The sequence below is a fragment of the Uloborus diversus genome, unplaced genomic scaffold (genome assembly GCF_026930045.1).
Source record: "Uloborus diversus isolate 005 unplaced genomic scaffold, Udiv.v.3.1 scaffold_399, whole genome shotgun sequence".
In the NCBI taxonomy this organism is placed as follows: Eukaryota; Metazoa; Arthropoda; class Arachnida; order Araneae; family Uloboridae; genus Uloborus; species Uloborus diversus.
Window position 1 is genome coordinate 36,351 of NW_026558570.1, and position 23,023 is coordinate 59,373.

General features: G+C 34.7%; 1 protein-coding gene across 1 annotated transcript in view; it reads right to left on the minus strand.

Moving 5' to 3' along the window:
* Positions 1-22,546, minus strand: part of LOC129233416 (ubiquitin conjugation factor E4 A-like) — a gene marked incomplete at its 3' end in the record, with an annotated part of 51,976 nt that extends 29,430 nt beyond the window's left edge. The window contains exons 1-3 of the mRNA XM_054867446.1: positions 22,398-22,546; positions 14,769-14,985; positions 1,403-1,506 (exon numbers count right to left, since the gene is read on the minus strand). Of these exons, the coding sequence (XP_054723421.1) occupies positions 1,403-1,506; positions 14,769-14,973 (309 nt within the window). The remainder of the gene's footprint in view (positions 1-1,402; positions 1,507-14,768; positions 14,986-22,397) is intronic.
* Positions 22,547-23,023: the final 477 nt, after the last annotated feature.

Consider the following 23,023-nt stretch of genomic DNA (forward strand, 5'->3'; position numbering starts at 1 on the left):
ATCCATGACCAACAGTCAGTTTCCATGACTTTTGGACATTTTACACTGAAATCCATGACCAACAGTCAGTTTCCATGACTTTTGGACATTTTGCACTGAAATCCATGACCAACAGTCAGTTTCCATGACTTCTGGACATTTTGCACTGAAATCCATGACTTTCCATGACCAATTTCGATCATGTTCGAAATCCACGACTTTCCCCGACTTTCCATATGCGCGGACACCCTGTTTATATGACAAACCAGGGTTGGCCGTATTGGACCCAATTGGGTTGGGCCCAATGGGTTTTTTTGAAAAAACCCATTTAAAAAAACCCATTATTTAGCCCACTTTTGGGTTTTTTTAAATTTTCTGAGAAGTTTTTTAAAAAAAATTAATTTAAATACTTTCATAATTTAAATTTCTTTTTTATTTGTTCTTCATCACAGACAATGAACACAAAAAATGAATTTTGAACTTTAATAGTATTTCTTAACACTCAACAGCATTAAAAAAATACTTCAAAGATTTTAAATAAATATATTTAACTTTTTTCTTTCACTGGTCAATAAATAAATCAAATTATCTTGACCAAGTCCTGTCTCGTCCGATTTTCTCAATATTTGTAGATTGTACAGAGGAAACTACTCTAGCTAAAAGGCTTTCATGTGAATTATTTTCTGCAAACCAACAGGTCACAAATCTCGAATAAACAAGGTATATTTTTTTAGAAATTAACAGGTTTTACAAACGGTCGGACAGAAAACAGAATAGGATGTACAGTATTTTCATTATCTTACGAAAATGTTTAATATTTCTTACTCCTTACTCAGAAATAGAAAAACAGGCAACGTAAAATTCAAAGAAATGTGTTGATTAAGCTGGAATTCAGTAAATAGGGATTTAAACTACTTGAGGTTCAACAGTAGTTTTGCATAACAAAATGAATTACAATAAAGTATAATGCAGAAAAAAAAAATGTAGTAATTAAAAACGAACAATAGATTTTATCACTCAAGAAGTAACTTTGCCTTAACTGTTGGTAATAATGAAAACTAAAAAAAATCAGAAACTTCACCATTCTTGGGTTTTGTCGTCTTTTATACTTTTCTTCAGAATATGCTGAATTTTAACTAGTTTTCCAGCTTTTTTCACCCGAAGACAATTTTTGCACTTTGTCCATACACTTACGCTACAATATGCTACAAGTACCCCCACATTTTCCCTAAAAAAGACAAAAACCCACATTTCTTTTAAAAACCCAACTTTAGTTGGGTTTTTTTTTGGGGGGTTTTATTTAAAAAAACCCAAAAAACCCTGGGTCCATGGGCTTTTTTAAAAAAAAAAACAGGTTTTTGCCAACCCTGTGACAAACCCTCATGCCCTCGATTCCCGTCAAGGTCACAGAGGACGAACTTACCCTCTCGATGCAGGACTCGTCCAAGTCCGTCTGGCAATGCAGGGCAATGTGCACCTCATTCAAAAAGACCAGGGAGCTGGGTTCATTGCGACAGCAGCAAGGTTCTGGAAGGGAAAAATGCAACGGTCAGCTTTTCTTGACCTTTTTGGATCATGAAAAAAGAAGGACAGAAAGTCTATCAAAATGCAAAACAACGAAAACAATCAAATAAATGAACTACATCCTTAAAAACCAGGGTTCCGAAACATATTTTCGAACAGATCGAAAATACAGTAGAAGACCGTTATAACGCCGACCTATGTAATGCAATTCTCTGTAAACCGCACACCTTTTCAGAAGTAAACAATAGGTTTTGAAGTTTGAAAAATCCCCCCGTTTCGTCTTGCAAACATAAAAATGGTTAGGCAAGTTAAATTTTGAAACAGTTTTTCATCTTTCCATCTCAGTTCAAAGCTTTTAAATGAAAATTAGCATTCACAGTAAAAAGAAAATACCAGATGGCTCTTGAAAATGCAGCTGTTATGCAAACCATGAAGCTAGCAGAAGTGCAGGATTTTGATTGTGAAACGTATTTATTTGTGAATAACTAATCGTAATATTGGTGCTTTGATGCTCATTGCAGATAAAACTCCTTCCCAAGTGCTAATATATAGATATATTCTGAACATTAGTTTCAAAATGTGTGAAATGATCCATATAACGCAAAATCCTGTATAACACAAAAGCTCCGGTCCCGAGGTGTGCGTTATGACGGTCTTCTACTGCATCCGATATTTTGATATGCAGGATGTCCGAAAAGTCCTTGACACATTAAAAAAATTCATAGAAAACCAACAAATTGTCGTATGAATTTGCGGTTTGCACCATAACACTTCACAGGTTCAAGAGTTTTTATGACATCGAAAAAAAAATGAAAAGGGGGAAGAAAGAAGAAAAAGGCATTTCGCAGCCAGGGTGTCAGTACATGCTATGCTTGTAATTATTCGTTTAGTAATTTTCACTCCTTTTCGCGTTTTCCCATGTCAACAAAAACGATTTAAATGTAACTTTTAAATCGTTATTACAATATCAGGGGTGATTGTGGGTTCATCAAAAAATACCTAAAAGTTTCAAAGCGAGAATGGGCGGGGGGGGGGGGGGGGAGGTAATCTTTGGCATCTATTACTTAAGTGCACTTATGCCATAGTATTAAATAGTTCTGAGTCAAAATATTGTGTGTACATTTGATTAAATTTTTAATGGGTTACAAAGTTACTTTTGAGCTGGTATTATACAAATTATCTTGACATTTGTACATCTTAAGGGATAGGTGTCCATCTTAAGGCTCTTGCAGGTATATTTGATGAGTATTATGTAATTTAAAAAATTGCGGAGGTAGCATAAAAGCATAACCAAAAAAAAAACATAATTCCGGTATTTTCGGACATAAAAATACCGGAAATACGTCCGAGAGTACCGGAAATTCGGTAAAATACCGGAACACAATCACCCCTGCGATATGTAGACCAGGGACTGATTTACGGCAGGGCATTTGGGGCCCGGGGCACCAACGGAAAGGGGGCACCAAATTTCTGTCATCAATTTTTTTTTTCAGGGACCAGTGTTCGGTGCCAGGGTTGCCAGACGTCCCGGATTTCGAGGGACGGTCCCGTATTTTGAAAAATTGTCCCGGGGAACTTCCATACGGGACGGCTAAAGTCCCGTATTCTGGATGATAACAATATTTTATAGAACGAGACATTATTTTAAGGGAAAAAATAAACTAAAACAAAAAATGTGAAATAATGAGCAATAAGAAAATCATGTGACTGCAAACGCAAAAATTATTTTCCTTTCGATTTCGTTTGTATGTTTTTGCTTTTGCAGCAGACCATTGGGAGCCACAGGGGTGCCTACCTGGGGGAGGGGGGGGAGTTCATGGCGCAGACTGCGGCGTTGAAATTTTTAGGGGGCGTTGTTTTTGATAGACATCGGTAAACGATATTTATCCGCGTTCTCATTCCTAATGTAATGTGATATAAAATTTACTTTATTCAAATTAGATTAACTTCTCAACTCTTTCGGCACGTGTAAAGTTTCAGTTTTAGGTTGGCATCCTTTGATGCCCAATCATATGCAAATGAGGCAAGTATAAATAGTGAACGATTCCAATTGTTCTCTCTCTTTTGTGTTCGTCAGCCTCTTGTGCGTTAGGTGCGATAGGTGTTGGGGAGTTGCGAACTCCACCTCCGCTTATGGCCGGGGTTTATTCTTATAAACTTGTTTTTGTTAGTTTATTTATTTTTAGTTACTATGGACCAATAAATTTTTGGTAAGATTTTAAACAAGTTTCCTATGTTCATTTCTGCACATTAACATTTGATTTTGCACCTTCCACTGTGTGATATTATCTCTGCTTGTATAAGCATGTAACATTGTTGACTGACTTACGAAATTTAGCCCTTCGGCTTTTCGTTTAAACATCGTAAGTTATCAGTTTTGAGGGGTATTTATCTCATTTTTGGTTCAAGGGATCTTTGCTTTTTTTGGGGGGGGGGGGGTTGTCTCCACGATATTGAGAGAGGTGCGTCCTTGCCCTTAGAGGAGGCACCACTGAGGAGCCGAATGGTTGCTTCTTTGCTCATTGACTAATATTTGAAATATATCTCTGCGTCGTCATTCGCAATGAAAACGATTTTTTATACTTTGATAGGCGACATTTTGTTAGGTTTAATGCTTTGTTGAGATTGAATTTACAGCGACGTCTCAAAAATACCCCCACCCCCCATTTTTTTTTCCATCTAGAATCCTGTCCCGTATTTACTGTTCTTAAATCTGGCAACCCTGTTCGGGGCCTCCAACTAAAGGGAACAAAAAAATTTTTTCATTTGACAATTTTTTTTTATTAAATGAAAGCACATTAGCCAATTGTTGCGGAGAACGATCATTTTCGCTACTGAAAAGAATTAAGTGTCTTTTGCGTACTCTCATTTCTGATGGTAAATTATCTTTATTAGCTCTGTTATCAATAGAAGTAAGTTTGAGCTAAAACTTGATTACGAGGACATTATAGATGAATTTACTACGAGAAAACAAAGGAGAAAATATATCTAGAATCATTGATGCGCAGAAAGCACATTATGATTTATCTTTGTCATTTGTATCATAGTTTTTCCATCTGCGACTGTAAAAAAATTTCTAACATGAAAACCATAAAATTATTTTAGATTTATATTAAATGATTTCTTGGCAAAACATCTTAATTATTAACTTTTTTTGTATGAAATCGATATTTTAAAGTTTTCTTTCTATCAAAATGATATCCAATACACTTACCTTCATATTTTTTGTGAGGGGGGGAGGGGGGCACCATATCTGTCAGTGCCCGGGGCACCCAGGTGTGTAAATCGGTCCCTGATGTAGACTTAAATCTAAGGTTTCTCTCCTCTCTACATAGTATAAAATGAAGTCCCCAAAAACCGTCTGTGTGTTTGAACTCGCAAAACTCAAGAACTACCTGGCCGATTGCGCGGAAATTTTCACAGTTTTTTTCTTTAAGTCCTGAGAAGGTTTGCAGACCAGTTCGAATAAAATTCGATGAATAGTTCTTTTTTTATTCCAATTTACGTCCAATTTTCACACAAATTCTCAAATAAGGGGGTGAAGAATGACTTGCACATACTAATATTACATATCGTTAGAAAGAGTAGAATTTTCCGCATTCTACGCAATTTGTTTCAATGCTCTAACTTTATTACGGCGGGAGTTATTTGCGTTTTTTGCTCGAATTTTTTTAGGCTTAGCTGAAATTTAGGCACTACTTTCTTCATTAAATAAATCAATAAAAAGCGATAGAATTGTCCCACAGTTTTCTTTTTGACAGCATTCAAAAGAGCTGCTTTTTTACTCCAGATCTAACTCGACCTATGGTCGGAAGTTTAACCCTGTATCTCCATTAGAAAAAAAGTTACAAGCGAATTAAATGAAGTTCAAAAATCTGTTCTCTATTCAAGTTTTTAACCATTTTATTTTGCGTTTCCACTGTAACGCTTTTTGAATCCATTGTTTATTTCCATCTTTCTCATTTTCAATTCTTAAACTTATTTTATTTTGTGTTTCCATGGTTACGCCTTTTAAATCCATCTTTCTCATTTTATTTTAATTTCTTAAAAGTATATTAGTATCTATCGTCATTGTTTGGCGAGAAAATTTTGCATGATGGTTTTTTTTTTCCTTCATTTAATCCTGGTTATTGAAGATACTTCACTTGGAGCAATGTTTTTTTTTTTTTTCAAGGTAGACCGGGCAAAGCCGGGCAACACAGCTAGTTATTTATATCTAACATTTCATTTGAGGCATGTGAGAAGCAAAGGGATATGAGTGGACAGTTTCAAGTTTTGGGTAAAACCCGTATAAAGATTACGTCCTAGGTAGGCTTTCATTGATTTTTTTTTTGTTCTAAATCATGCTGTACAGCAGCACCTACCAGGGCTACTAGTACCATCTCTTGCCCTAAGACAGAGGAAAGGTTCACCTACTATTTGTGTACTGGTTGTCTCCAAATTTTATAATCATACTAGCCTGAGTGCCCGGCGTTGCACGGGCTACTTAAAAAATGAAAGAGATGTCCAATTGATGTTTTTGTATTACTCTGACATCAGTTTCTAAAGCGCTAAGGAGTAAATAAATACGCTTAATGCTAGGTTTGTAAAACACCAGTAGAGCATATTTTTGTCAAAATTCTCTTTAACGTTAATCATAGTTATCAATAATACAAGTTATGAGTATTTTCAATTAGCACAAAAGATGAAAATATATGCATTATCAACTGTAATCTCTGGTCACTTTAAACTGAATTACATCTGATAGACTATATCTGAAATATTTATGTACAATTACGATCATCTTTTTACATAAAATGACACACGCATTTTGATTGATTATGTGAAACTAAAGCACCAAGACTAAATAAATACCAATAAGCATTAATTTAATACCAAGTCATCAGATTCCAAGATAGCTTTAGTTAAAATCCTTAAAAACAATTTTTTTGTTCAACTCTGTTTCACTTAAAGAAATCCAAACAATCTTAATTTAACATGTTCTTTTAACGATACAAACTGTATTTCAAAAATAGAAACAGGAAAGAAAAAGAAAGTTATTGCAATTCGAAAACTCACCCATGTAATGGGAAAAAGTCCAACAAAATAAACATAATTAGTCGCACATCCTAAATGTATCAAAATATGAGACCGGTGTGAACGATAAACTTACACTACAATCAATAAACATATCTAAAGAAACAACTTTCCTATGCTGAAAGGAGTTAAGAACGTCGAGTGTAAAAAAATAAAAAAAGGACAGACGATAAAATAAAGGCTATATCCGAATAGAGCAACCAATTTCAAACTAATTTGAAATGAAATTCTGGATGGAAACGTTGTTTTAAGATTTGGACAGCAGCCAAAAAAATCTCTTTTAAAACAATTATTAGAATTTTATTTGCTCATACGCAAAATGGCAACAGGAAAGAAATAAAAATTCCTGAATAACGTTATGTTAATTAACGTTTTAATTAATATCTCCGCTAATTAAAGTCGTACAATTACGAGATTGGTTCTATTGTTTTCTTTGGAAAATTTCCAATTGATCGGGATCTCGTTCGACTCTTGATTCGCAGCGGTTCTCGAGGAGATCGATCTTCAGACAGACAGACAGACAGACAGACAGACGGACGCGAACAGATTTTAATATTATAGTGGATAATTGATAAAAGCGTATAAAAGAGAAACGTATAAACGGTGCTTCACTGTAAGTAATTTTTAAAAAAATTCTATTCTTCACGAAATTTTTGGCAGTTCTTTCGTTTTTTTGCCAAAGGTTCAACAGGGGGCAAATCCAGGATTTTTTCTCACTACCTATTTTTGTGAAAGTACTGTATCAATAATCTATTTTAGTGAAAGGTTTTTTTATTAGCATTGTGTTTGGGATCTTTTAAAGGCACATTCTACTTTTTGTTAAGAAAATTAGTTCAATTTAAATGGTAGTTAGAAAGGTTCGAATGTCGTTTACTATTATTTCTAACCTTTTTTTTTTTTTGGCGGGGGGGACGGGGGGAGCGCTAAGATGTAGAGAAAATACCATTGTATCTCTGCTCAATAGGCTTTGTACTGCGTACAATTCAGGAAATTATCATCCCCCAAAACTGATGCTACATTGTGTAAATGCAATTTGGCGAAAAACAGCTAAAAATGAGAGCTCTCTCTGTCTTTTATTTCTCTGTATGCACATAAGGTTTTTATTTCTCTTTATTTACACTAAGATGAAGACTTAACAGAAAATTTGGAGAAAAATTTAGTTTTTTAAGCAAGAAGAAAAGAATTTAAAAATTGTCATGTCTGTCACACTAGTCATGCAATAGATGAAACGACAAAAGAAACTGTTGAAAGTTTCTATACTAGTGATGGTATATCTAGTCAAGCTCCAGGTCTTAATGAGTTCTGCATTATAAGGAATAAAACTGGAAAAATGAAAATGCAGAAAAGGTACTTACAACTAACGATCAGTGAAGCATATCAGCTTTTTAAAGAAGAATATCCCTTATTTAAGATTGGATTTTCAAAGTTTGCAAGTTTAAGACCAAAACATGTTTACTTAAGATCAGATACACCTAATATGTGTTTATGTATCTACCACGAAAATATTCAGTTACTCTTAGCTTCATCAGTATTGCTACCAAACTCATCAACAGAATTAGTAAAACTTATAGTTTGCAATGATGAGAAAAAAGAATGTATGCTTCAAACATGCAATGAATGTAAAGATTTGCAATTATATAAAAGTTTTGTAGAAAACTTTGATGAAGATCAACTTGGATGAGAAGTCTCCTACAAACAGGATAAAGTCTGATGCTGAAATCCTCATAAGAAGTAAACACTCAGGTCTTTTATATGATGTCTTGAAACTGTTAGAAAAACAGCTGAAATATTTCTTGCGGCACGTTCATGTGAAACGTATACAAGCTAAAGCCTTCAAAAACTTAAAGGAAAATCTACCTTATGGTACACTTCAAATCCAAGTGGATTTTAGCGAAAATTTTTGCCATGCATATCAGGATGAAATTCAGTCCGCACACTGGCAGAACACTTCATCTACATTATATACGACAATGGTGTAGTACCGTCAAAATGAGAATGCTACAGAAATTAGTGCTGAGCCTTACGTAGCCATATCAGATTATTTACAACATGATAAGTATGCAGTTATTGTTTTCAATAATGTAGTCATTGAGAGCTTTACGAAAAACCACCCAGCGTTTAAAATAATGAGATTAGAGTTTCAATCGGATGGAACTGCTCAGCACTTCAAACAAAAATATACAATTTACTCCATGACTACAAATAAACTTCCAGCAGCCTGGCATTTCTCAGCTACCTCACATGGGAAAGGATGCATTGATGGATTAGGTGGCACAATCAAACGCAGAGTACGTGATGCTACCCGAGCGAGAAATATAGATCCCAGAACCTCAGCAGAATTTGCTAAAGACGCAAAGACATATTGTCCCCAGGGATTAACATATTATATACTTCAGAACAAAGTATATTAGGAATGAAAGATAATCTGGACAAGACATGGACTTTCGAAAATAATGAAATAAACGGAATGTCAGCTACACGAAGTGCTTATTGTTTTCTATTATGTTCCAATCGCAAAGTCTTCTACAGCCTCACATCTGAATGTGAAAGGGGCACAGAATTTGATTTTGAAACGGGAAAGTGTAACTGAATGTGGAGAAAATTCTACCATCACAGCTCTTACAAATCCAGATGTCAGTTTGCAGTGTGGCCAGTGGGTAACAGTTATGTATGACAACCAGAAGTTTCATGGACTGATAATAGAGATTGCAAAAGGATAGTTCAAGATAAAATGTATGTAGCAAACTACATCTGGGCAGTATAAGTTTGAATCTGATAATAATGCTGTGTGGTATAAAAGAGAGGAGATAATCGCTAGTGCTTCCACTCCCACTTTGGTGAGCTCTCGCGGTTTTTATAAGCTTTAAAGAAATAAATATCAATTTATTTATAATAATTAACTAATGAAAACTGCTGTCACAAACATAATTACATGTTTTAATCATTATAATTAATTTTTTGAAAAAAAAATTCAGAAGCGTCATGTCTGTCACATGACAAAATACTTCTTTTTACTATAATTTATTTTAGAATTCATGTTTTTTATATGCTTTATTAATAAACTGGCTCTTATATTAACTATAAAAACTGTTTCTTAATTGTCATACAAATAACTTCAGAGCTTTTCTGTGTTTAACAAACATCCTCTAAAATGATGTCCGTTTGTTGTCATGTCTGTCACGACTGCTTTTTTGCCCCCAATTATTATTAATAATAATATTTTCGCACTTTTTCTCTGGTAAATATGTTGTTCACATCCTTCTGCATATTTCTGTATATTTTTATGAACAATGAAAACCTTTTACTGTATAATATTCGATTAGAAAGTTGTGTGAATGTCATGTCTGTCACTATGGAATTAGCCTAAGAAAGTCTGTACCAAATTTCAAGTAAATCGGTGCATTAGAACTCGAGATATCTCGTCAACCATATCGAAAAAACTAGTTTCGAGAAAAACGCGTTTAAAGTTTGCAATCTCATTTCGGCAAAAGAGTTTATTTTAACAAAATTAACTGTAACTCCAAAAATAATTTGAGTTTCCATAAATCCTCTTAGAAACTTATTCTTAAAGGTCTAAACTTTGAGAATATGAAAGAAAAAAATTGATTTTTTTGAATTTTTAAACTAGAATACCCCCTAAGCTTTAAAAAAAAATGAAAATGAAAAATTTAGTGTTGTGGCACTCTTTTCCCAAATGAGCAATATCTGTTTTTAAATATTTAATATTTTTTCCAAGAAAATATAACTGGTACACTACATTTTGATTAAAAAAATAAATTTTTTCACTTTTCTTGATTTTTTTCCGCCTATGAATTAATGGAGATTTTCCATCCCTAGTTCGTGGGTTTAAAAGCAGGGCCCAATACAGGCCGATTTTACTACTGTTTTTTGGTAAATTCACAAAAATCTTATTTTAAAATCAGTACTTTCCCAAAAATCAAGTAAAAAATCAACAACTTCACAAAACTAACTTTGAAAATCGGCACAATCTAGAAATAACATTAAAAAAAAGGAAATTTTCACAAAAATCTGTATTTTAAAGTAGAAAACTTGTTTCTCTGTTTAAAACACAGTTTATATTCATTAAATAAAATGCTTTATATGAACCATCGCTTAGGTAACAATTTTTTCATAATATTTAAAACATTTTTAGCTGCTTTTTGCCAAATTGCACAGACACAATCTTTTAGCATCAGTTTTGGGCAGGGTTGGCAAGTTTCTGCCGAGGCGGTTAAAACCACTGGTAGAAACCGGTTAAAACCGGCATGGCAAAAACCACTTTCTGCCACTTTGCGGCAGAAACTGGCAAAAACTCACAAGATGAAAAATTAATTCTTGATATACAACAGAAAATGCATGAAAAAAATAATTAATTGTTAACCAAAGTACTGTAATTTTATTACAAAATTATCACAATTCAAAATCAAATGTTACGTTGTTTGGACCCTGCAATTGCCTCTTAGAAAAGGTGGTTTCAAAAATCTAAACAGATTCTCATTTACTACGCACAAATGAGAAGTTTTAGAATATTCTTAAAACAGAAGAGCTAGCAGGCAATGCATGAAGGAACAAGCAATGTTCGTGAAACTTTCATCTATTGTATAACTGGTCCACCATGTAGTAACTGGGCTTGTGGTAAAAATTTGACTGGAAAAATAAGTTTTGAGAAATGGGGCCAATTTGTTTTGCAAAGCTGTGATATTAGGTACAAAATTCTAGGCAAGTAAAATTCTGGCACTTTCTTCTTGAAGCACGTGACATAATTTCAATCACGAACAATTTAGAGGAAGCATATAAGTGAGCAAATTACAATCAGTAATGCCTGTTTAATTCTGTATGTCACTCCTCTTTCCTAAGCACCCCTGTATGATTTTATTTTTGTTAAATTAATCCAAATGCTACAAGCCTCTGCAATAGGAAAGTTCCCTTTCTGAACTAACTCAAGGGCACTAGCATGGGATTTTATTTTTTTAAATGATGAAATGTTTAATTTTTTAGATTACTTAAACAAATATCATTTACTAATTACTTAAATTATTAAAGACATTTTTAAGTTTTTGTCAGTTTCTGCCAGTTTTTACCGGTTGTAACCAGTTTCTGCCACTGGCACGGCAAGAACTAGTTTCTGCCGGCAGAAAGCCAACCCTGGTTTTGGGGGATGATAATTTCCTGAATTGTACACAGTACAAAGCCTATTGAGCTGAGAAACAATGGTATTTTCTCTACCTCTTGCCCCCCCCCCCCCAAAGTTAATCAGGGTTCGCCGATATATATCAGTCGATATGTATAACGATATATATCCGATATTTATTTTGAAAATATAATGATATTTTTGATATTTATTTTTTCAACTGTGGTATTTTCAATATAAAGATTATATTAACATAGTAATATTAATCATTTATCATTAAACCTAACTAAAAAGTTATGTACTATTTTTTTTATGATGTATATCATTAATATAACAAAGTAATATAATATTCCTTTTTTATTTTATATTCAAAAAGTTATTAGCAATGTAACAATTTAATTCATACTAAAAGTGCCTCATTAATTATTAAACGTAGGTCAGAAAAGAAAGAGATTGTCTTATGAACTAATGCATATTTTTATTTCTGAATCACACAACTGTGTAAAAGTAGCTAACAGAAGAAAAATGAGTAAAACTAAACTAACTCCATTGAAATTGATAAAAATGTAAAATGAAATATTAGATATAAATAATGGAAAGAAACCTTAGTTTTAAGCCTACATATTGTAATAATGATATGAGAAAATAAAGAGTGATTTAAGGATGCATTTACTATTTTGAGACTATTTTTAGAGCTTTAGTTTGTGCTGATCGAAAATATCGGAAGTATATCAAAACATCGGATATTTTCAAACTCGAGAAATATAGTAAGTGACATTTGCACTTTTCAAAACTAACGTTTAAATTGCTCCAATTTTCTTCAGCAAAAATTTGAATGTGCCTTTAAAATCAATGCTGATAAAAAAAAAAAAAAAACCTTTCACAAAAATAGAACATTGATACAATACTTAGGGTGACGGTACCAGTAACAGACAGTTATAAGTTTGGATTCAAATAATAAGAATTTTAAGGCGGGTAAAACGGATGTTGCTGTGTCCCATGACCACGGTGCAGCCATCTAGTGTTATCAGAGTGAATTTTATGAGCCGGTTGGTTTACAAGGCTGTAGTAGAAGCTTATGAATATGTTCACTTAAGTTTAATAAGGTTTTAGTACTAAAAATAAAGAACTTTTGTACGTTTTGAAGAGAAAAGGCGAATTTTGTTCATTACTCATCCTTTCCTCAACCCATCTGTTGCTGGGTATCATCAGATTTTTCGATGTCCGTTACTGGGGATCGGACCTTTTTTCAAAAAATTGAGCCAATAACAAGCTGATGTGTGCATCACATGACTTCCTTTTACTCCAATTTAATGTTGTTTCCCCATTATTGGCAATTTCAATGTGATTCAATAGTTTACTCTCTAAATATCACCAACAGTGACCAAATTGAAGCCAGATTTTTAAAAAATAAATCGCCAAGTTGGCGACAAAACTTGGCGACCAAAAACACAGGCGATATATCGCCAAGTGTCCGACAAATGATAACACCACTTGAGTTTACATCGAAATGATTTTCCCCCAAAAAAAAGGCAAAAGACCCCTTTAGAAACATCCGAATGTATCCAAAAGGAAAGATGCACAACTAGAACCCACTAGGAGTCAACGTACCAAATGTCAACTTTGTAGGACATACTGTTTTTGAGTTATGCGAGACACATACACACATACACACATACGTACATACAGAAGTCACTAGAAAATTCGTTGTAATTAACTCGGGGGTCGTCAAAATGGATGTTTCGGGTGTCTGTATGTTCCTAGGCACATATCCACGTGTGGTCGAGTCGAAAAAAAACTCAACATTCATTCGGGGGTGAGAAGAATGGAAATAAAGGCCGATTTTTTAGTGAATTTTTTTACGCGAATACAATACTTCCTCTTTTGTAAAAGGAAGTAAAAAATACAATGAGCTAACTCAGAAAGATTCAGGGGCAGCCAAACCTTAAATGAGATGTAGTTGCATCAGAGAAAAATAGTTCAAGAAATCTAAGCACATGGAAAGGCTCAGAAAGTGGAGTTAACTCGAGAGCGACGTCTTGGGAATGTCTGTGACTGGTGCCGTTACCTCACACCAAAACATGTACCGTAAAATCCCGAAAGTAACCCCTCTATCGATTATAGGCCCCCCTCTTTTTGTGGAAAGTGAAATTACTTTAAAATCCTGAATATACCCCCCCCCCCCCATCACCTGAAAATTTTCCGATCATCTTCATTTGCCACTCCCTCCCAAAAAAAGAAGGATAACATTTTTCTGCTTTACTTGGAAAGCATTTACAAAGGTTTAATTTCACCCTCCATGTGCAGTTTTGCTTTTTTAAAAAAAACAAAAAAAGAAAGAAAGAAAGAAAACACAATGATTTAAACAAAAAAAAATGGTCTCCACGGTTTATTCCTTCCAAAATGTCTCGACTCCTTTTGATGAAAGGGCACCTTTTTTTTGCTGTTCATAAGTATTACAAAAGAAATTTATACGATTGTACTGCTTTTTTATTCATTTTGGAAGGAGCATTTTTGTTCTGATTTGTAAAACTGAACGATATTCAACGCGGCGCCATTTTGAAAACGCGACGCCATTTTGGAAACGTGTTGCTTAAAAAGTAGCGCAAAACTTAAAAATAACCTTTTATAAAGGAGAAATAATGTAATTGAACGAGTTTAGGATCATCAGAACTGTAAATTTTACTAAATCGGTCTGTGTTTGCGTTCGCAAACTTTGTAAAGCTCAGTTTTCGAAATTACGATCTTCTTAACGAATTTGCGGCCGTGATTGCGATTTTTGCTTCTATTCTGAAACAAGACCATTAAGATTTTGACATTTAATATTAACTCTTATTTACTTATTATTTCTTTTCTGTACTCTAAAATTAATACTACTAAAAACAATTATTTTGGCTAATTTTTTCAGAAAAATCTCGATTATGACCCCCCCCCCCCCCCCCCGTCTGAAATCAACAAGTTTTGTTCTGAAAATAGCGGGGGTTACTTTCGGGATTTTAGGGTAATGAGAAAAAAAATCCTGGATTTGCCCCTGAAAAGAAAACAGACAGAATCGTACCTTTTGAGAGCGTGATCCTGAAGACATCTTCGAAGAAGTGGCTGACGAGGTGGGAGTCCCCCTGGGCACCCCCTGCCCCCTTGGGGGGCTCCGAGGGGTCCTCCACGATCTCCTGAGGGGGGATGACCCCCGTCTTGAACGCTTCCCCTTCGTCGGAGCAGGGAAAGAGGGCCGCGAATGGATTCTGGAAGTCTTGCTCTGACATGTCTGGATGCAACTGCACAAAAGGGGAAGAGGGTGGCATGAAATAGGGGTAGAAGTGAACGACTTGTCACATATAGGACATTTTTCGCAAAAAATATAGGACAAATATTACATTATATGAATATATTTGCTATGAAAAAAGAAATAATACATATCATACATTATTTATTTATTCTCATCAATGATTTTGTTTTTTAAAAACCTCAAATAAAATTATTCCTTACATCTGAAATGACTTTCCTGTAGTTGAAAGAATAATTTTTGAAAAAAACAGTGTACTTTATAGACGAAATAATTAAATAAAATTTGAACAAAGAAAATTTTTATTTTTTCTTCCTCACTCATGATCCAAGTACTAATACCACTGTTATTTGATTTCATATCTAAACTGAACCCTTTAACACTTGTGTTAAGAACAAACAGAGCTTGAGAAGGATCCTCTTGACGTTTTTCAGAGTCTTCTTTATGCTTGAATGGTTTTAGCATGCTGCCGCCATTGCGAAAATCCACTATTGCTTATGGGCACTGAACAGTTGCAAAAATGGCAAAAAGCGTTAAAATCATCTTTTCCTTTAGTGCACCATGCACCAAAATTTGTAGAATTAATGTCCTCCTGGTTCAACAACAACAGAAAACGGAAATATAGGAAATATAGGACATTTTTCAAAAATATAGGAAATATAGGACGATTTTGATGCTTTTCTTGAAAATATAGGATATATATGGACTACTTCGACCCCTGATCAAAGGAAAATCAACGAAAGAACGGGGTGTCATTGAATTCGAAAATCCGGTTGTGGACACCCGCAAATATGCTCATTAGAATGGATGTTAGGATGGTTAAAAAATACATGTAAAAAAAAATCTAGATAACAGGACACCCCTCAATATTTTTAGACTTGTGGATAGCAATATGCTCAGGGCCGGATTTGGGGGAGGGCAGGCGGGGCTACTGCCCCGGGGCTTCCACAACAAAGGGGCCCCCACAATAAAAAAATTTTACAAAATATACTAACTTTCACAGGTCGAAAATATTGGATATACAGTCAAACCTTGATATCTCGAAACCCTCGATGTGTCGAATAAAATATTTTCCCCCTGCATTTTCTATAAAAACCCCTATGTATTTTCCATAGTTATATCGAAATTTATTTTTCGAAACCTAGTGTTCCCGCTAGGCCGTTTTTGAAGGGCGCAGCGCCCTGCCCTTTTTCATATCAGCAGAATGCGCCCCGCCCTTTTCAAAAATAACAATATATGCCCTGTGTTTTTAAAAAGATGCCTCAAGCATCGTTTGGACCTGCCGCGATATCGGGGCAATTTTATTTGTCCAGCGATCATCTGCGAAAACGCTCGTGTCTTGCCATTGTCCCCAGAATTTCACCCTGAAAACGGCCTCATGAATAAAAGGAGATGTAAACACCTAGGCAAAGAGGGGATGAGATTCTTTGAATTCTAACAGACTTATCAGTTGGAAACAAAAGGTAGATAATCTTTCATCCACTGAGGATGGGTTTGAAGGTGTTCGGTCGTCCGAGATGGCGAGGGGGGGGGGAGATTATTGTTTAATTCTTTCCCATCCTTGAGTTTCTGAGAATCAACAATGAGAGAGGGAGGGTGGTAGGTAGGCTTCCTTATCTTCATCTGTAGGACTAGGGGGCGCCAGTTCCAGGAAAAATAGAAGGGGTACTATTTGTCAGACAAGAACAGATGCAGATAAACTGCTCCATTTCTTGTCCGAAAAGTCCGAGTGCAAACGCAAATGGTTCTTAATTTGAAAATACATGGTTCTTGACGATGATGCTGGCCGAAAAAATATGAAGTTTACTGAAATATTTCAGGCTGTTCCTTTTTCTTTTTTCCTGCAAAACAGAATAGAAGCAGAGTTTGTATGCTCTTGATAATCCTTGTAAAGGGCTTGGAAAAAGCGTTTATTTTGAAGTGATTGATAAAGTTTTGAAAGCTAACATAGTGCTTGAATTCCTTAGGATCTAAGGAATGCACAACCTATGGCCCGTGGGCCAAACGTGGCCCGCGAAGCCTGTTGAATTAACCCGCGAAAAATTCTAAACAAATATATATTTAAAAAATTGAAAAAAAAAAGAAATAACTAAGTTTGCGAAATTATCGTTTCAAAACTCATTTACAGTTCTAGTTAACAATTTCAAGGTCCAATACAGGTCGATTTTACCTCATTTATAACTATCAATTCCCCGAAATCGCACTTGCAAAATCGGAAGATTAACGAAAATAAAGTAACAAAAACGGCACTTTCACCAAAATGAAAATTATTTTGGAATATAATGCTGAATTGAGCAATAAACATCGTATGAATTGGCCTTTTCGTAGCGCTTCAGCCATTTGTGTCCGTTTTTCGTTTGCACGTGGAAATTAGGCTTAGCTAATTTTGGCGCATTGCTAGTTATTGTAAAGCAATCTTTTCGCATCTGTTTCTGATTGGTGAACTTTCTAATTGTTTTCTAAGTAGTACACAGTACAAAGTCTACTGAACCAAAATACAAGGGTATTTTTTTGTTATCTTGAATTTTCAGCCTCCCCCCCCCCCAACAAAAAGAACTTTCGAAATGGAAACATATTGTTCTGTGTGAAATTTGCCAAGGAAATTTTCAGCTGCAAAATATTTATTCATTCCTTTTTGCTGAGTATTTGTATTATCTCTGAATAGGACTTGTATACTAACAATTATTTAAAAAAAACTTATTGACATAATTAAAAACATACTTTTGACATACTTGTGCTTTTTCCCAACTAAAATGATTTTGTACTGTTTCTTTTTTTTATACATAAAAAACTATAATATTGCTTTTAAAAAAAAATCACAAAAATAAAATGTATTAAATTTTCATAAAAATTGTCAGTGAAACTAAAATTTTGGACTGGCCCCAGCTGCTTGGGTAACGCATACATCTGCAAATACATTTGTGTCATGAAGTTGTGTCAAGTCCAAGTCCAACGCTAGGCATTCAAATAAAGCCTTTTTGTTTTGCACTTTGCTACAACTGCATTTTTAAAGACCAGCACACAATATTTTAATAATTATTCTGTTTGAAGTATAATATATTTAAAAAAGTTGAATTTACATTCATCATGTTTTTGATGTCTACTAAAATACTTAATGGCATAATGCACATTACTAAGCAGTTTTTAGATAGGAAGGGGGGATCCATAATTAAATACTGTTCATCTTACAGTGAAATTCAAAGGATTTTGAAATGCCTAGAATTTTTTTATTCTTATTGAAAAGTAGGCACAATTATGGCCTGAAAAGTGTTGAAACACACCCAAAGAAAATATTCAGCATTAGCTAAATGTTCCTACGGAGTTTGAAAAATGTGCTTATAGTTGGCATTTGGGGAAGGGGGAGGGCAATCTAACCTAAAGACAAGTGTATTTTCTGGATTAATAATATTCAATACTGAAGTTAATGGTGGCGGGGGGGGGGGGTGCACAAATGAATTTCCGGGTCACCCTCCATGTTGTTTGCCTCTATATTTCACCCCTAGTTTAAAAAATATTGGACCCCTTGGGGATCAGGCCCTTGCCAACAGACCCTTCTCCCCCTCCCCCTGTGCACGCCCCTGAGGGGGCGGTGCTCATGGTACAGACGAATGGATGAAATTTTCGCAAGGTGTTTTAAGATGTTATTTTTCTCCTTTTTTTGGGGGGCGGGGGGCGAATCAGTATTTTTTGAGAGGTGCCTCATTGGTCTTGGATGGGGGAAGATCGCGTTGAAATATATATAGTGCCCTTTTTATAATAAATAGTGCCCCTTTCAAAGACCTGCACCCTGCCCTTTTTTTCTCTACAGTGAACACTATCGAAACCCTAGATATATTGAAATTTTTGCACAGAAGCAAGTTTCAGTTGTCGTTTTTCTTTGGCAATTTTTGTAGTAAAATCAGTTCCAGGGACCAGTTTTCATCTCTCTTCTTGGAAACTTTGTGATTAGGGGACTGAAGCTAGATAATAGGGGAGTGTTGGTATGAAAGGGGTGCTGTGTTTTCCCCAGAGTTTAGAATCTTTGTGCATTTCTCTCGAACATGTTGTCCACTTCGAGGAAAGGGGGTTGATTTTTCGCCAGTCAGTTTTCAAGTGAAAACGGAAAATGCGTTCCTCATTTTCATCTTTCTGCTTTTTTAACTCCTACAAAATGGCTGCTGAAAAGTTTTTGAATGTGGGGAGCTACTAGTTGAAGATAAGAATTTTTAGGTAAAAAACCAAGTTGAAATTGTTGTTCATTTCAAAATCTCTTCCTTTGCACTTTCGACAATTATAAAATTTCAAATCTAGTAAAATATTAAAGACTACTTTATTAATCGTAATTCAAAGTGGTCTCATAGTACATACAGTAGAACCTCTTAATAAGGGACCCTAAGGGGACCAGAGATTTTGTCCCTTGAATAGAGGTATCCCCTATTCGGAGGTGGATGAATTGATGCATGCCGTGTACTTAGTAGTATAATATCGTAATAAACATAAAAGCTAAGACAATTACCCCGTATGATTAAATACTGAAAATATTTGTTATATTCTAAATAAAATTCATAATTATTCAAATTTCTAAGTTTATATTATTTTATTAATTAAAATTTAATCAAAAATTTTGTAATGGCAATGTTTTGTAGCATACGGAAATAATTTTGAAGTAATTCATTATATATATATTTGCTTTAAGTTATGTAAATTGCAATGTAATACTATGTGAATTGAAAATAATTTTCAAATTTTAAGTTTTATACCCAAAGCTAATTAGTTGCTGTGTACTATCCGTTGGCCCCGAACCTGCTTGAATAAATTGTTGAGAGGGGAATTTATGCATGTTAATTACAGCAAGTTTTTTTTAATTTTTTTACAATACATTACTTGTTTCCTTCACACATGTTTATGTCAAACTTACCTCAATTAATTTTTAGAGGGAAAGTGAAACTTAAATTTTAGTAAATTTACTATTTCCTATGTGCTTATACATTATTTCATGCTTTTTTTTTTTTTTTTTTTTTTTGTGACTGGTCCCTTAAACAGAGTCCCTCCATTAGAGATGATACATGGAAGTCCCTATTCAAAGGGACTGGGACCAGAAAAAATGTCCCTTAAATAGAGGTGTCCCTTATTCGGAGTGTCCCTCAATTAGAGGTAAATGCATGGAAGTCCCTATTCAAAGGGACTGGGACCAGAACAGATGTCCCTTAAATAGAGGTGTCCCTTATTCGGAGTGTCCCTCAATTAGAGGTAAATGCATGGAAGTCCCTATTCAAAGGGACTGGGACCAGAACAGATGTCCCTTAAATAGAGGTGTCCCTTATTCGGAGTGTCCCTTAATTAGAGGTAAATGCATGGAAGTCCCTATTCAAAGGGACTGGGACCAGAAAAGATGTCCCTTAAATAGAGGTGTCCCTTATTCGGAATGTCCCTTAATTAGAGGCAAATGCATGGAAGTCCCTATTCAAAGGGACTGGGACCAGAAAAGATGTCCCTTAAATAGAGGTGTCCCTTATTCGGAGTATCCCTCAATTAGAGGTAAATGCATGGAAGTCCCTATTCAAAGGGACCGGGACCAGAACAGATGTCCCTTAAATAGAGGTGTCCCTTATTCGGAGTGTCCCTCAATTAGAGGTAAATGCATGGAAGTCCCTATTCAAAGGGACTGGGACCAGAACAGATGTCCCTTAAATAGAGGTGTCCCTTATTCGGAGTGTCCCTTAATTAGAGGTAAATGCATGGAAGTCCCTATTCAAAGGGACTGGGACCAGAAAAAAATGTCCCTTAAATAGAGGTGTCCCTTATTCGGAAGGCATCCCTTAATGGAGGTTCTACTGTATATAAATGCATATAGCATACATGTGTGTAATTGTGAGAGTTTCTAGTGTAATTTTTTAAAAACCTTGATAACTCAAAAACTCGATATCTCGAAATTTTTTCCCGTCCCGAGAGATTTGAGATATCGAGGTTGTGCTGTATTGTGATATTATACTACTTAGTCCCTTATTCACCCCCCCTCCGAATAAGGGACACCTCTATTTAAGGGACAAAATATCTGGTCCCCTTAGTGTCCCTTATTGAGAGGTTCTACTGTATATGAAAACATGTTCACTTCTTTTTTTACATTAATTTACATCCCTGAAATTCATGTTCACGGAGGCGAGAAGTCAGAGTAACCACACCAAGTTTTTAAAGGGGCATTCCACGGTATTTTTGACATTTACGTAGAGTCCGTAACGTGACCTTTTTTGCCATGACTTTTTAATTTACTGTTTGATTAGCATATTATTTTATTTTGATCTTCTCCTACCAACACACCAGCTCAAATTAAAATAATTTGCAAATCAAACGGTAAAATAAAAAGGTATGGCAAAAAAGATCACCTTACGGACTCTACATAAATGTCAAAAATACCGTGGAATGCCCCTAAAGCAAAATCTATCTTCTTGTTTTTCAACAAAAATCTTACAACTTCAACTATGGCTGAAAATAAACAAAGGGGGTCCCTTGTATCGCGGGAAATAAAAATCGATGTCATCACTGCCCCGTATTAACAAAGAACGGCATTTTGAGGTTAGGTAACGGAGGTGAGAATTTATTGTGCGACAGAAATCATTATCCTACTAAAAGGAATTAAATCACAATAGAAAAAGTTTAAATACACTTGAGCATTTAGAGTTTGAGACACCTTGTGAGGAAAAATTTATAAAAAATAAGTTCATTGTCTTGATTTCAAAACAAAATAGCGGCTTTCCAACATCAAATGCACCTTAGAGTGCAGCCAAGCATGCAAAATATATATACTTAAAAAATGTTTTTAAAAAACCCTTTCAATCGATGAAAGTACAACAATCAAAATGCTAATAAGAAACTGGATTGCAGATATATTAGTTTTACGAATCCTTTTTCAAAAATTAAAACTTAATCATTTATGGAATAATTTTTCAATTCTCACTGGAATATTTTTTTAAAAGAAAAGTGTAAAAAGCAGGGTAATTTAAAATTCAAGATTCAATTGGGTGAGAGAAAAATCCTACAAATGATCTAATTCTTTTTTACATAAAATTTCTTCATGCCTAATTTACGTAAAAAAATTATTCACATTATTATTAATTTCAGCGTGCTTTGCATTTGGGTCTTAAAAGAAAAGGATTTACACATTATGACAAATTTTAAAAACATAGAAATAAAATTCGAATACGTTTATAATTTTCCAAAATAACAACGCTTTACATAATTTATTGTTAGAAACTAAACAAATGAGTAACTTAAAAAGCCAAAAAAAAAAAATTGCTTTGATTTACGATCTCTATTGAAAGCATTGCATTTTTTCCTCCTTATCAATCAGTCAATAATGGATACATAAAAAATGAAATTCTTTCGCAACATCCACAACATAAGCTTAACTTGAAATAACAAACTTACATTAAGAAAGCTAAAAAATGCAATTTGTTAAGAGCTCTCGCATTTATTCATAATTTAAGAAATTCTATTTGACGTAGTCCATTGTTCTTGGCTTATGAATGGAAAAATAAAATTCATTCCGAAGAAAAACTCTTCGGATTCACGTAAACAAAAATTTGCACTGAGTAAGTTGAGCTGTACCTTTCCTGTTATCTACAATTTGCAATTCATGATCGATTACGATGACGGATTTGAATGAAAAATATATCGCTTGTTCGACGATCTCAGCCGGTCTCATGATCACGTGACAGCTGCGACGTCAGCTAATGCTAGAGCCATACCGAGTACTCGGTAACTACTCGGTATTCGGAAGTACTCGGTGCTCGGTCAAATTTTGATCAGATACTCGGCCAATACTAGAGTTCCTATATTCCTATTCCTATTCAGAGTCACAACTGACTACAACTGTATTTATGTCGAGGACTGCATACTAAGTGCCTTGCCTCTGTAGCTTTCGTGTTGTTGTTGATTCAGTAAACACTATCATCTGACTCCATATTATTTATTAATCTTACAATGACACACACCAAATCAAACGCGTCTGTTCGATCGCCGAATTGTTTTCGTTCCACTCCTTCTCTCCGCTC